Source organism: Cyphomyrmex costatus, unplaced genomic scaffold (genome assembly GCF_001594065.2).
Source record: "Cyphomyrmex costatus isolate MS0001 unplaced genomic scaffold, Ccosl1.0 scaffold76, whole genome shotgun sequence".
Taxonomy (NCBI): Eukaryota; Metazoa; Arthropoda; class Insecta; order Hymenoptera; family Formicidae; genus Cyphomyrmex; species Cyphomyrmex costatus.
Window position 1 is genome coordinate 1,399,780 of NW_017280333.1, and position 14,150 is coordinate 1,413,929.

Consider the following 14,150-nt stretch of genomic DNA (forward strand, 5'->3'; position numbering starts at 1 on the left):
GACTCAACAGTTGAGTGAGCGCTCGCTATTATTGGTGTATTCTTTTAGATCATCCAATCAGAATTTTTAATCTAGAAGAATGCACCAATAATAGTGAGCGCTCACTCAACTGTTGAGTCCCGCTGAACGCGCCCATTGTTTTTTTTAATAGTACACTATAGGTTTGTTTTTTATTTCTGAACTTTTAGAATTAGTATAGAAGAAGTGTACATACGACGACTCTCCAACCAATCAGAAAACAGGATTTTTCTTCGTATTGATGATACGATTTGTCTGATTGGTTGCAGAGTCGTCGACCGTCGTACGACGGCACGACGCACATCGGATGCAGTGTGAATCTAGAGTCCCTATAATATAGGGACTCTATCAAGGCCTTGTTAATTTTTATCACTGCTTGGCAACACTGTGAGATTGGTAATCCTAATTCGTAATATTCGTACATATTCGGTTTCACATTCTGGATTAATTGCGTTTAGATGCGTTTGTGTCAAATTTGTGGATAATTGTAAAGAATCTCTTCATGCTTTAAGCACGAATTTACATGAACTTTATCTGCGCAGATAGTCGAAGTAGGTATGTATAATCGAACAGTTAGCCGTTTCGGATAGTACGCAAAACTGTTTCTCTCCCCCTCTCCTTCCGTGTAGACGATATTCTGATTTTACCAGGTTATAATCATAGCGAATCTAATGTGTATTACGCATTTTTATTATTGGAAACGCGATAAGCGAAAAATTTTAATGATTTTTATAGAACTTCTGTATTTAATAAGAAAATATGTTGAAAATTTTTTGTTTTACCTTTTCTATTTCATATATTTCAGCACACAGAAACTGAATCCATTAGAAAACATTGTTCTTGTATTAATCTTCTTTTTTTGACTTTGATCATGTATCTTTACATACATAATGTTACGCATATTGCGTCTCAAAAAATAAACATGACTTGCATTTACAATCAGATAACAAGATCCATTTTAGCAATAGATCTTTTTTATTTTTGTACTAAATTGCATTAGAATTCTTTTTTCGTTTTTGTCAAATATCAATTATGTATGTATCTTACTCTTAAGTTTCAAAAGTGTACACTAGTTTAGCAACAGAAAATAGACCTATAATTGTAACATTTGGCTTTATATTTACCATATTATTATAATATTTATAATACATAGTACATCATTACATAAAAAAACTGTAGGAAAGAGAAATTATTTTACATTATATTATTTACATTATTATTTTACATATATAAAAGGTTTTTTTTCCTAACCCAATATATATATTAGGTGTATAAATTAGTTTAGTCTATTTTTTGTGTTCAAAAATGCATTTATTTCAAAACAAAATGAATGAATAGATTAATTGTCCATCGCTGGCTACTACTTTTTCCTATCTCAGGTAATTTTTGAATTCCATCTCGAAAAAATGACTTATCTTTGGAGGCGATTATCTTTTGGAAAACGGACTGAACTAAAGCCCAAGACACAATGCAAGGAAACAGCGATAGCGATAAGTTTCAACTTATCAAATACGCCGTAATACACATTTTTGATAGGTTGAAACTTATCGCTATCGCTATTCCCTCGCATTGTGTTTCCAGCTTAATTTGTACTCCTAATAAAAAAATTATACATGTATGTATATATGTATAGGTATATATACAATTGTATGTATGACAAAAAATGGAAAAAACTAAAAAATCTTGCAATAGATATATTTTTCATCTGAAAGTATACAAAATACATATAGGTAAAATTTAAAAAAACATAGGAAAAATTGTTTTATATTTATTTTGTTATATACTTTGTTATTATTAAGACAAAAGTACACTATTAAAAAAAAAAGTGAAATTTGAGTATTAATTAAGTAAGTACTTTTAAGGTTTGATTACATCAACATTACTTTGACTTTAAGCAAAACTTAATAATCTTTTTTTTTTTAAGCCGATAGAAAAACAGAAAGGAAGAGAGTTCTAAGCCTTGCTTAAAATTAAAGTAATTTACATTATTTCAATTGTTTTAATATTTATAGAAATATATATCACAGAATGTTATTAATAGTTTTATCATATCATGTACAAAAACATTAATCATTAAATGTATTATAAAGTAATAATTCTTGATTAGTGTAGTAATTATTTTTTTATTTTTTTGGGGGGGAGGGGAAATATGTAATATGTGCTAATTATAATATAACAAATATATATTGTAAATAAATTATACATTGATATAAAAAAGTTATTTTATATGCAGTTAATCTTAATTTACTTTTATTTCAGGTGGAATTTGTAACAAGATTCTGTTTTAATTTGGCATTAAATATGTTCGGGCAAACAGGAAATACATCATTCAGTAAGTACATTATACAAGATTTTTTTCATAGTTTATTGATTCTCTACATGTTTTTAAAGTTTGGCCATTTAAATTCATGACTCCCTGTATATGTAAATATTATCTTAGAGATTTATATTTGAGAATTTTTTATTGAAATATGTATGTACTTTGAAGGTGGATTTAGTACAGCAACACAAAACAGTCCTTTTGGGCAATCTGCATTTGGTAAACCCATTACTACAACAAGTTTTGGTAGTGGAGCAACACCTGTCTTTGGTAGTAGCAACACTTCATCACTCTTTAGTTCTAAACCTACAGGTGCTACCACAGGTGGTTTGTTTGGAAATACCACAACGCCACCGGCATTTAGACAGCCAACTAACACTCAACCATCCTTTGGAGGTAGCAATTTATAAATTGTTTAAATTTATAAATTTACATTTGCCTATAAATCAACTTAAAAAAATATTTTCCTGTATGTATGTAGGTACATACATATATGTATACATATATTTTTTTTTACATGCATTTATATATATCCAAAATTCATGCATCTGAAACATTCTAAATCATATATATTTTTAAGAAAACATTTTGCTATTAAAAAATTGCTAAAAATATTTTATTACACAATATTTGACAATAATTCTTACGAATTATAAGAATTGTTCACATATTAGAAAAAAATAAATAAGAATTAATAAGTTAAATTTTTTTTTAAAACTTATCCAAAATAATATAATTTATATCCGTTTTATTATTTCTTGTAGTAAAAGACATTTTTATTTAGCTATTTTACATATTAAAGTAACTTATTTTATAATAATCTCTTTTTAAATCAATAAGTATTAAATGTAATTAGCAAGCAAACAAATCTAATTTGATTTACTGATGCTATATCATATATTGTTAGAGATTGACGAATATATTTTTATTTTTACAGGTTTTGGTACAACAAATACAAATACCAATCTTTTTGGTACCCAACAAAATGCTGGTACAAACCTTTTTGGTACAAGTCCAGGGGCTTCGGCATTTGGTCAAGCTAACAAACCTGGTTTTAACTTTGGCACAACATCAGGATCCAATCTATTTGGGCAACCACAACAGAATGCACAGCAACCTACTCCTTTCGGTCAAGCCAACACCACCGCAAATACAAATCTTTTTGGTACAACCACAGGTAGATCATGAGCGCAATTATGTGTATATACCTAAATTAATAATACTTAAAATTTCAAGCACTTTAATTTCTTTCTATACAGGGTTTGGTAATACTAATCCCACTACTATACCAGCTGGTACTGCTGTAAAATTCACGCCTGTCATTACAACTGATTCTATGTCAAAGAATGGAATATCGCACAGTATTTCAGCCCGTCATTGTTGCATTGCATCTATGAAGGAATATGAATCTAAATCATACGAGGAATTACGTTTTGAAGATTACCAAATTGGAAGAAAAGGTATATTGTATATTGATTCAACATTTTAACCTAAAATGAAAAACAAAACATTAATTTTTTGGCTTTCTTTTTTTCTCTTTTTTTTAAACAGGTCCACAAACGGGTCTTTTTGGAACATCAGCGCAAACATCACCATTTGGTAGCGCAGCAGCTGGTACTAGCACAGCTGGAACAGGTAAATTACATGATGTAAAACATTTATTAATTAAATAGGGATATTTATAACATATGAAGAGATGTCTTTAACTGTTTTTATTTGTTCGAGGATTTGGATCAATGACCGGAGGATTTGGTACTACTAGCCAATCAGGATCAACTGGACTATTTGGAAAACCTATTAGTAATTTTGGAACACCAGCAACTACAACAACAAATAGTTTTGCATTCAATTCCACGCCCACCACAAATTTGTTTGGTACTAATACTCAAACAAAGCCATTTGGTAGTAAGTTTTTATTTATCCATATGACAACATATGTCAAGGTCATTGGAGGAGGCTCCCGTGTATAAACAGGATATTTATTAATTTTATTTATAGCAGCTGCTCCAACGCCGCTTTTTGGCACCAGTAATACTAATCAAACCGCTGGAACAGGCTTTGGTAGCATTAATACTGGACAAAATACAGGATTTGGATCTACATTTGGTTCCACACAACCTAATCAGGTAATATACATTTAATAAACACATTCCATATGTGTAAAAATCATAATGCAACTTATACTTTGTTTATAGAGCATTGGATTGTTCAATCAGAACAAGTCTGCTTTTAATATTCCATCAACGTCGACTAGTGCCGTCTTTACTGGTTTTGGTCAACCTGCTACAAATACCACTACACCATTATTTGGTAACAAAACGACTACCACAGGATTTGGAACAACATCTACGTTTGGTGCAACTGCATCTTCCACATTTGGAACTAATACAGGTTTCAATTCTGGCACTAATGCTGGGTCTTCATTGTTCAATTCGTCTTTTAAACCGGCTGGACAAACATCAGGATTTTCATTTGGAGCTACACCTGCATCTTCAAGTGGACTTGGTAATTTTTTTTATATTGGTTTATTTTACATAAATCTAATCAATATATATTAATATTAGAAATAAGCGACGACACTTGAAAAATATCAGGATGCTCTGAGATTCGAATCGAGGCCTGATCTCCCCTCTCCATGTTGGTAGATTTCCGTTCTATGCCACTGAGCCACACAACCTTAGCACCTTAGCACTGATAGTTTCTAGGTTGCGTTTATTTCTAGTAAATTTCTTACATTAGTATTGTATATATGTGTGATTTAGACCCGATTGCACCAACATAATTTCGATTTTAAGCGAGTCTTAAACTGTCTCTTTCTCTCTTTCGGCTCTAATACGAGATAGATAGAGTTTTAAGTCTCGCTTAAAATCAAATAATGTTGGTGCAATCAAGCATTAATCATAAGTACATTTAAAAATTTTGTGATCATGTTTTTTCCTGGATCAAAACAAAGAACTAATGTATAAACTATAAAATTATCACAATTGATTGATTGTTGAAATAATGAACACATAAATTTGAAACAGTGACTGTTTTCACGAAATTTTAAAACATACTTATGACTAACTCTGTACACAAACATGCATATATGCACGCGTTTTTATTGAGTGGAGAAATTATAATATGTATATCTTTTATTACACACACTCACACAAAAGAACACAAAGACAAAAGGCGAACTTGTCTGGCAGTCAATAAAAATGTGCATTTTTCAAGAAAATACACATTTTTTGAAAAACAAATCTGATACAGTTGCTCTATTACAGCCAGTATATGTATATGTGTACGAATATTTATACAATATATATATTGTATGTGTTATATATGTGTATAGGTACGAATACTGGTTTAAATTTGAGTGGTGGTTCTTCGTTATTTGGACAACAAAAGCCAGGCAGTTTGTTCGGAAATGCTGGAAATAATACAACTTTTAACACTTCTGGAACATTTGGATCTTCTACTTTTGGAACAAATTCTAATATGATATCTGGAACAGGAATGAACTCGCTTGGCGGAGGGTAACACAATATTTATACTCTTATTTTATTGAAGATAGTTCTACAATTGCGTGAACGTAGTCGTAAGTGATTATGAAGTGTCGAAAAGTATAGTTGTAAACTAGTACTACCCATTGTAAAATATGTTGTGAAAAATGATTTAATTTTATCTTTCTTTTATCTAACTACGATGGCGTAAATATCAAGAGTCAACAACCAATCGTAGTGCTGTTATACATGTATAAATATAAACAAAGAGAATATTGTTTTGAGCAATCTTCAACTTGAAGTTCAAACTGATTGTCACGATCAAATTACAACGTATCTTTACTCCGTTTTAAGCTCAGTTTTCCATTATCAGTTACATATTTATCTTTCAGAGTGACAAACCAAACTAAAACAAATGGTTCAGTACCAGTACATCAACAAATTTTGGCTCTCGTTTCTGCACCATTTGGTGATTCACCATTATTGAAGAATCTTTTACCAGTAAGTTTACCTTGTCGATATAAAATGATTATCCTAAAAGAAATACTGTAATTTTTGTTTGCAATGTGTATCTTTATAGGCATCTGGAAAGACCGAAGAACTTTTAAAACCTACAAATCCAGCATCGAAAGTATTGAACAGTCCGCAATATAGAGTTACTGCGAATAATAAATCTCCGAAAATCAAAGCTAGAGTTGTCAGTTCTACACAACTATCTAAGGTAAAGGAGGGTGTATTTTGAGGATTAAAATAATGATTTTTCAAAATTCACTCCTACGTAATTTGAGGATAAAATCAACATCTTTTTAACACCCTCCCTTATTAAATTAATTTTTAAACATTTACATATGGAACGTGCTTGTAAAATATTTGTTATATATCATTATTAAATAGTATACTAAATAATTATTTTACGAAATGCCTTCCTAGAAATCATTGTTTGATGGCCTCGAAGAAGAGGATCCCGTAATAACCGAAGCTTTTCAACCTCGGCCAAGTGCAAAACGTTTAGTATTACGACCGAAATTAGCAACAAATTCTTCGGTTCAATCTCCTACCGAAAATGTGGAATCCGTGACAAGGAATGATACTGCAGATGATAGGGCAGATACTAGTATTGTGCATAGTAATAATATTGAAGTTAATGACAAAGAAAATCACAGCCAAGATAATAATCGTTTTGCAAATGATCGACGGTCATCTACATCTTGGTAATGCAAAATATATCTTTTTCAGTTTCTCCATCTTTTTTTTTTTAAGTTATTGCAAACATTAAAAAAATATAAATTTGAATATCTTTAAATGTAATTTACATAGGTTGAAGTCGACAATTCCACGGAAAAATAAAATTTTGAACGATGAATTGCTCGAGGGGCAGCAATCACCCTTTTCTGGAACAAATGTATCCGAAGAGGTGAATAATACAGTGGTCGAATTAAGAACGCAAAATAATATATCAAATCATTCAGAATCGATTAATTTGAATGAAGTGCCACTAAATTCTACTTTTGATGAGAAAAGTTCTGTGAATCTTACTATGCAAAGTGCAGGTAAACTATTAAATAATTTATAATAACTAAAGGATTATGTTAATAAATTATTGGATTAGGGAAAAAAAGTCTTTTTACATATATGTAAAAGGACCCTTTCCCAACCGATCCATTTGTTACGAAATTTTCATTGCAATTATATAATTTCAAAATTTTAGCTATCTCCTAGTTTTTTATATAATAATTACCAAATTCACAGAAACTCAAAAAATATAGTAGCCTTTCAGAAATAAAGATTTTAAACTTTAAAACTTTTTTCTTTTTAATTTAAATTTCGTTCATTTTTAACGAAGATATAAAATAAAAGTCCTTTTACATATATATGTAAAAGACTTTCCCCCAATCCAATATATAATCATTTATTATCTAATATGAAATTATGAAATGATAAATATATATATTTATATATATGATATATATATATATATCATATTTTTTTGAAATTAACTATATAGTTAATTTCCAAAGTAGCTAAAAAAATTTTTTTTTTCAAAAAAATGAGATTTTTTATGTGTTTATAACACTTATATTTCTATAATTTTTTAAGAATCCGGTCAAGAAACGGATGAAAATTCATTTTCAATGTTACAATCAACCTGGACTATGAACATGGCTAAAGTTATATTACGACGAGTAGGTTATTATACCATTCCGTCGCTTGACAAACTAGACGATTTCGTTTGCGGCGAGACATGTATTGTACCGAACTTTACTATCGGTCGCGAAGGTTATGGCAACGTATATTTTCCAGACTCATTTGATATTTATGGTCTGAATCTTGATGAAATCGGTAAGTTGTATAAATATATTAATTAATATATTAATTTTTATAAATATTTTGTAATATTATATATTGCATTGTATTTTTCAAATTCACTATAATTAAATATTCTACTGCGACTATAAACATCTTTCTTTAAAAAAAGAATTATTTACATATTAACTGATATATAATTTCCATTGTAGTACATTTTCGTCATAAAGAGGTAATTATTTATCCCGACGATGAGAAGAAGCCACCAGTGGGACAAGGCCTGAATCGAAAGGCGCAGGTCACTTTAGATAAGGTATGGCCGCATGACAAGTCGCTGCACGAACCAATTACGGATCCGCAGCGACTCACCGCGATGAATTACGAAGGAAAATTACGTAGAGTATCCGCGAAACACGACACCCGTTTCCTCGAGTATCGACCGGAAACTGGCTCGTGGGTTTTCAAAGTTGACCACTTTTCCAAGTATGGTCTCAGTGATTCAGACGAGGATGACAATCAGATCCCGTCAACTTCAGAAGCAAAGAAATTGAAGGGATTCTCCACAGCTATACAAAAGAACAAGCTTGTTGATCCATCAACGATAAATAAGGAAGCAATCAATGGAACGATTAACGGAACGCTTAATGGTCCGACGAAGATCGGAAACGGCCAACACCTAAGTATGATAGAGAGCAATTTTTTAGGAAAGGTTCCAATTAACCATTTTGCCTACAGCGATCACAATTACGAGGAACGAAGAATGATCGTCAGTCAAGTCGACAAAACTACATTTAACCGTTCTGGCTTTGTCCCTGGAGATTACAATTACGAAAAACGAATGACCATTAGTCCGATTGGTGATAGCGCTCGTGTAGCTGGTACAGACAGTCATAAATTACAGCTTATGAAAGCAAGCTTCTTCGACGTAAATGATGAAGACATAAACGAGGAAACAAGCAATGACATATTCCCTTCTGTACAAAAAACTTTGATAAGCTATTTCCCAGATATTACAGAAACCAAGAACGACGAAGTTCCATACAACACTTCGACATTACGAACGACTCTTATCGCAAACAAAGCACTATCTCCGTGCCCGGAAAACATACTTTATACGTTTAGTAGAAAATCACATTTACCTAGTGTTGGTATCAAAGACAAACAGTTCATTGAGAAAACTATTCCACCACCTACGATTACACCTGTGACAAACGTGTTAAAGTATCACTATGAAGTTGTTCCGCTTGAAGAATCTAGGTTGAATAAGTTGCGATTTCGTTGCATCGCCGACACCGGTATATACATGGGCAGGACATTTCGACCGAGTTGGGGTGCCGGTCTGACATTACTATCTCTCAGCACGCAAGAGCAAGCAATCAAGATGCAACTAAGAAACACATTTAGTCAATTAAACCATTACGTCTCTGGTCGTCTGTCGGATGACGTCTCATCGACAGTAATTGTTCAACGTTTACAGATTGTGGGTGGTGACGAATATGACACGAAAATGTTCAAGGATAGTATAGAATGTCATTTGAGAATTCAACTAGATCACTGTGTGATGGGTCATGAGGGAGATTGTCCCACGTTTGACGTAACGACCGACAGTGCAAACGAAGCATTGCGATTACATTGCACGCTAGCACAGGATCTTGCTGAAAAGGAACAAAGACCAAGCGAGGATACCAATGATGAACACATACAATGTGGCAGCGCCGAGAGATCATACCGTCAATACGCGAGTATTGTGTGGACTCTATGCGTAGCACTTTGGGGAAATTTTGTTGATGAAGACACAACTAATAACGCCAATGAAGAACACTATAACGTCATGATGAGAAGAGAAGCCGTAGGCGAATGGTTAAAGAATGTGGTTCAAAAAACGATCGAACAAGAAATCAAAAATATCGACATTGTAACTAAGAACTCTCACGAGAAAATAATATTGTCGCTGCTCTCTGCTTGTAAACTGGAGGAAGCGTGCCAGGAAGCACGGAAGGTCGGAGATCACTGTTTGGCGTTACTGATGGCACAATTACGAAGTGGTGCGACAGTCAAGAAACTGATTAAGCAACAACTCGCATTATGGCAGGAAACTGATGTGGACGAAAATCTCACAATTGATCGTCTGAAGCTATTCATGTTGGTTGCGGGTGAACCGCTTATCTCCAGCAAACATGGCACTATTAATGTGTGCGAGGATCTAGACTGGAAGCGGGCGTTTGCCATTCATCTATGGTATTTATCACCGCCGACTTCTTCAATCACCGATGCTTTGGACCTCTATGAAGCATCGTTCAATACAACGGAAGCTCAAGCATACGCAGCAATTCCTGAACCTGAATATAAAGAGTATGATTACGACGCCGAGTTAAATAATGGCAAACGGATACACGATCTCTGCTTTCAACTTTTAAAATTGTACTGCACGGGGAATCACGATTTGGGCGAACTTTTGAATCCACTGTCATATACCGCCAATCCTTTAGATTACAGATTAAGGTAATTTCGTATTATAACAATATTTTAGTAGGAACAGTATAAGAATGAGGTATATATAAAGTTGAGATAAAATCTATTTTATTCTATTTGATTATAAATACTTTTAATTTTTACACAAATTCGTATGTGTACATGTATAAAAATAAAAATAGACATGGATTAATTTGCAGATAATGTTATGTAAATAACACTGTTTAACAAAAAAGTACAAGAACGGAAATAATCATTTTCTACACTTTTTTAGGCACTGAATATGACTTTGTTTACTAATTCCCTCTATCATGTTAAAATTTTAAGAAACTCGTTAAAACATAGAACACATTTTGACATGAATATAAAATATCTCATAAACTATTTATTGAATTATAATTAGTCTAAATTTATAATGAAGAAGTTGTGCTAATTAACAAAACGTTTTTCATTCTTTATAAATAATCATTCTCAATATGATTACAATTTTTTTACACAGTAAGAAAAAATATGGAGTCAGTAAAATATTTTAAAAAATAAGACATTAGAGAAAAAAATATTTTATATAAAAATAATAAGATTTCAACAAATGCATTAAATGACGATACTTATTTATTAAAGTTGATTTTGAGAACTCCTTTATACTTACACTCAAATCAAATAAGTATTACCGTTTGATGCATTCGTTAAAACCTCATTTTATATGAAATAGTTTTCTCTCTAACGCTTTGTTTTTATCGGTTCCCCATATTTTTTTCTCTCTCTCTCTCTTTTTCTTTCTTTCCTATATATTATATCTCATAATATATTATTCCGATAGTTGGTTGATGCAACAAACCCTCGTAGCTTTGGGTTATACGCATCTCTCTGATCATGTTGTCGCATTAACACACACAAACTTTGCGACACAATTGGAGGCACATGGACTTTGGCACTGGGCAATATTCATAGTATTGCACTTACGAGATTCGTCTAGGCGACGAACTGCTGTACAGGACTTGCTGTTACGTCACATAGAAATAGACGATACTCCTGAATATGTGAAGCGTGAACAATTCTTGAAGGAAGAGCTTGGTATATCATTGGTTTGGATTCATCAAGCCAAAGCTATCAAAAGTAGCATTAATAAGAGGTATTTAACAATATGTTCAGATACATTCATATGCCTGAATTTAAAAAGAATTTAAGAAAATTGCTATATTTGTTAATTAAAATAAAACTCTATTTAAAGAAAATTGACACTTATACAGGTATGGTGAAGCAGCTTGGTACTACATCCAGGCGGAACAATGGACCCAAGCTCATGAAATTATTATAGAGCATCTGGCAGCCGATGCTATAATAAATGGTATTGATTTCTTCCTCTTTCTTTTTGTATAGAGAATCAAAGAGCCTCGGGAGTCTTTGGGTGGCAAGATATTTTAAAAATAAATTTTTTTTAATATTTACAAAGTTGTTGGTTAAGTCATGCATTAGAGGAACATAATAATTTGATCTAAGTTTTCAAAGTCTACTGGAAGCTATCTTTAGGATTTAAGTGGAACCTTTTTATTTTTTATCCTTATAACATAAGATATTTTCAAATTACATAAACATTTCTCTAACTAGTGTTTTGGAAGAACTTGAGTTTTCAAAGTTTTAATTTTTGTGAATGTTGGATACTTGTATCATCCAACGTAAATGTTTATTGTTTGGGGAATTATATCAATTTTAACTAAATTTAATTCGACGATCAAAATCACTATTTACTGTGTACGATAATTCTTAATCCAAGTAATGATGTGAATATGATATTTATTCTGTGTTAAGATATTATATGCACTGACCCAATACTTATGAACAGTTTATAACCAGTATTTCGTAAATGGCTTGACAATTATTATGAGAAAATACAATAAAAAATAGAGGGGATTTTATTTGAAATACTCGAGGTAATGTTCTTGAAAATTGTATTCAAGATTAAATTGCTGTGCCCATCTCTATTGCATTATTTAATATATATATACATATATATATATATATATATATATCCTCTTCTATTTAATATTTTTTCTTTCACAAAAAGAAATGTTTTGTTTTCGAGATATCTTTTTGTCCCGGAACTCTTTATAAACATTCTATGTACATATTAGTATGTTATAAACGATTTTATTTAATATTTTATGTTACAGAAAACTACGAATATTTAAAATCATTATTAAGTTCACTAGTACCAATTGAATGTAGCAGCACGATTAGTGGGTGGTCGCATCAAGGACAACTTTTGTGGGAATATATGGAAATAACTAGCGAGCTTCAGAGCCTGTTAAAGACTCCTGATTACTGTGGACTAGCTTATCAATTAGAAACGTTAAAACCTCGATTAACAAACTTATGTCACAAAATTGATCAATTCCCATGCTCAACTGCTAAACATAAGTATGGCAAATACATATTATTGCAAACTGTTACTTCTTTTTACTGTGTAAATGCATTTTTTCCGTATTTCTAGATTGTGCCAAGCTGAAATTGCGAAAAGAACTCTACATTTAGCTAGAAATATGCTGTTGATGCAGAAAAATGAGCAGAGATCAATCACGAAGTTATTGGTCCGTTTGATATCTCAGTTACCCTTACCGGAAGATTATGCACAACAAGAACTGCGACCCGTCGTTAATATGCGTGTAACAGAAGTAATGCCATAATGCGAAACAATATATGTATAAGTCAATTTATCGGTTACGTAGTTATGTAAAGTTCTTTTATTAAAGGTCCTATTTTTTCTATACACAGCTGCAAATTGTAATTTAACACGGAAAGTAAACGTAAAGTTTTTTTGTAGAACCTTTCAGTAATCCTGATACAGTATATACAAATAAGTCGCGGTGCACTACTAAATTGTGTGATTGATACAGTAGATAAAAATGGAAATTATAAATATTTAACAAAAATATACATCAATATGTGATACTATTTAAGTCTTTCTTACATTTTTTATCAATTCGAAATTGTCTCTTTAAGAAATATTTAACTAACAGTATGAAAATATGTAATACGTAATCAAGTATAATCAATCGCGGTTAAGTGGAAATTCTGTATTTTGCAGAGAAATAGTTCTATCATATCGCATGGTTCTTTTTTTATATAATTTATATTGTTGCGTTTAAATAACATAGATAAATCGGATATTTTTTAAGATGCACAGTTATAGAAGTATATATATGAAAAATAACTTGTACGTAGTACATGTGCGCTCATTATATAATATGTATAATGTATATACTAACTGTTCTACATGGATTTTTTCGTCTTTTTGGACATTTCTGTTTGCATATTACCGAGAAGTTTAGATAAAAGTAACGAGTATGATTAGCGCAAGTATAAATTATTGCATATAATGGACTTGTATTTTACATTACGCTAAGTTGGACACGAAAAAATATCATGTGAAAACTTATTAATGTAACGTGCATAATAGATTTTTTCATTAAGCTTCTGAATAGGCACCACAGTCATTAAATCGTCATGTCAGAAGCGAGAAATAATACGTTAATTTTTGTTATGTACCATTT

General features: G+C 31.6%; 1 protein-coding gene across 1 annotated transcript; it reads left to right on the forward strand.

Moving 5' to 3' along the window:
• Positions 1-442: 442 nt before the first annotated feature.
• On the forward strand, positions 443-13,458 carry Nup98-96 (nuclear pore complex protein Nup98-96). The gene is made up of 20 exons (XM_018549054.1): positions 443-573; positions 2,278-2,350; positions 2,507-2,734; positions 3,276-3,515; positions 3,598-3,798; positions 3,890-3,973; positions 4,064-4,243; positions 4,337-4,464; positions 4,534-4,843; positions 5,673-5,856; positions 6,216-6,324; positions 6,404-6,544; positions 6,754-7,034; positions 7,141-7,373; positions 7,921-8,163; positions 8,340-10,629; positions 11,420-11,731; positions 11,850-11,947; positions 12,771-13,017; positions 13,091-13,458. Exons 2-20 carry the CDS (start codon positions 2,320-2,322, stop codon positions 13,281-13,283), a joined length of 5,733 nt encoding a protein of 1,910 aa, XP_018404556.1. The 5' UTR covers positions 443-573; positions 2,278-2,319; the 3' UTR covers positions 13,284-13,458.
• The last annotated feature ends 692 nt before the right edge of the window (positions 13,459-14,150 follow it).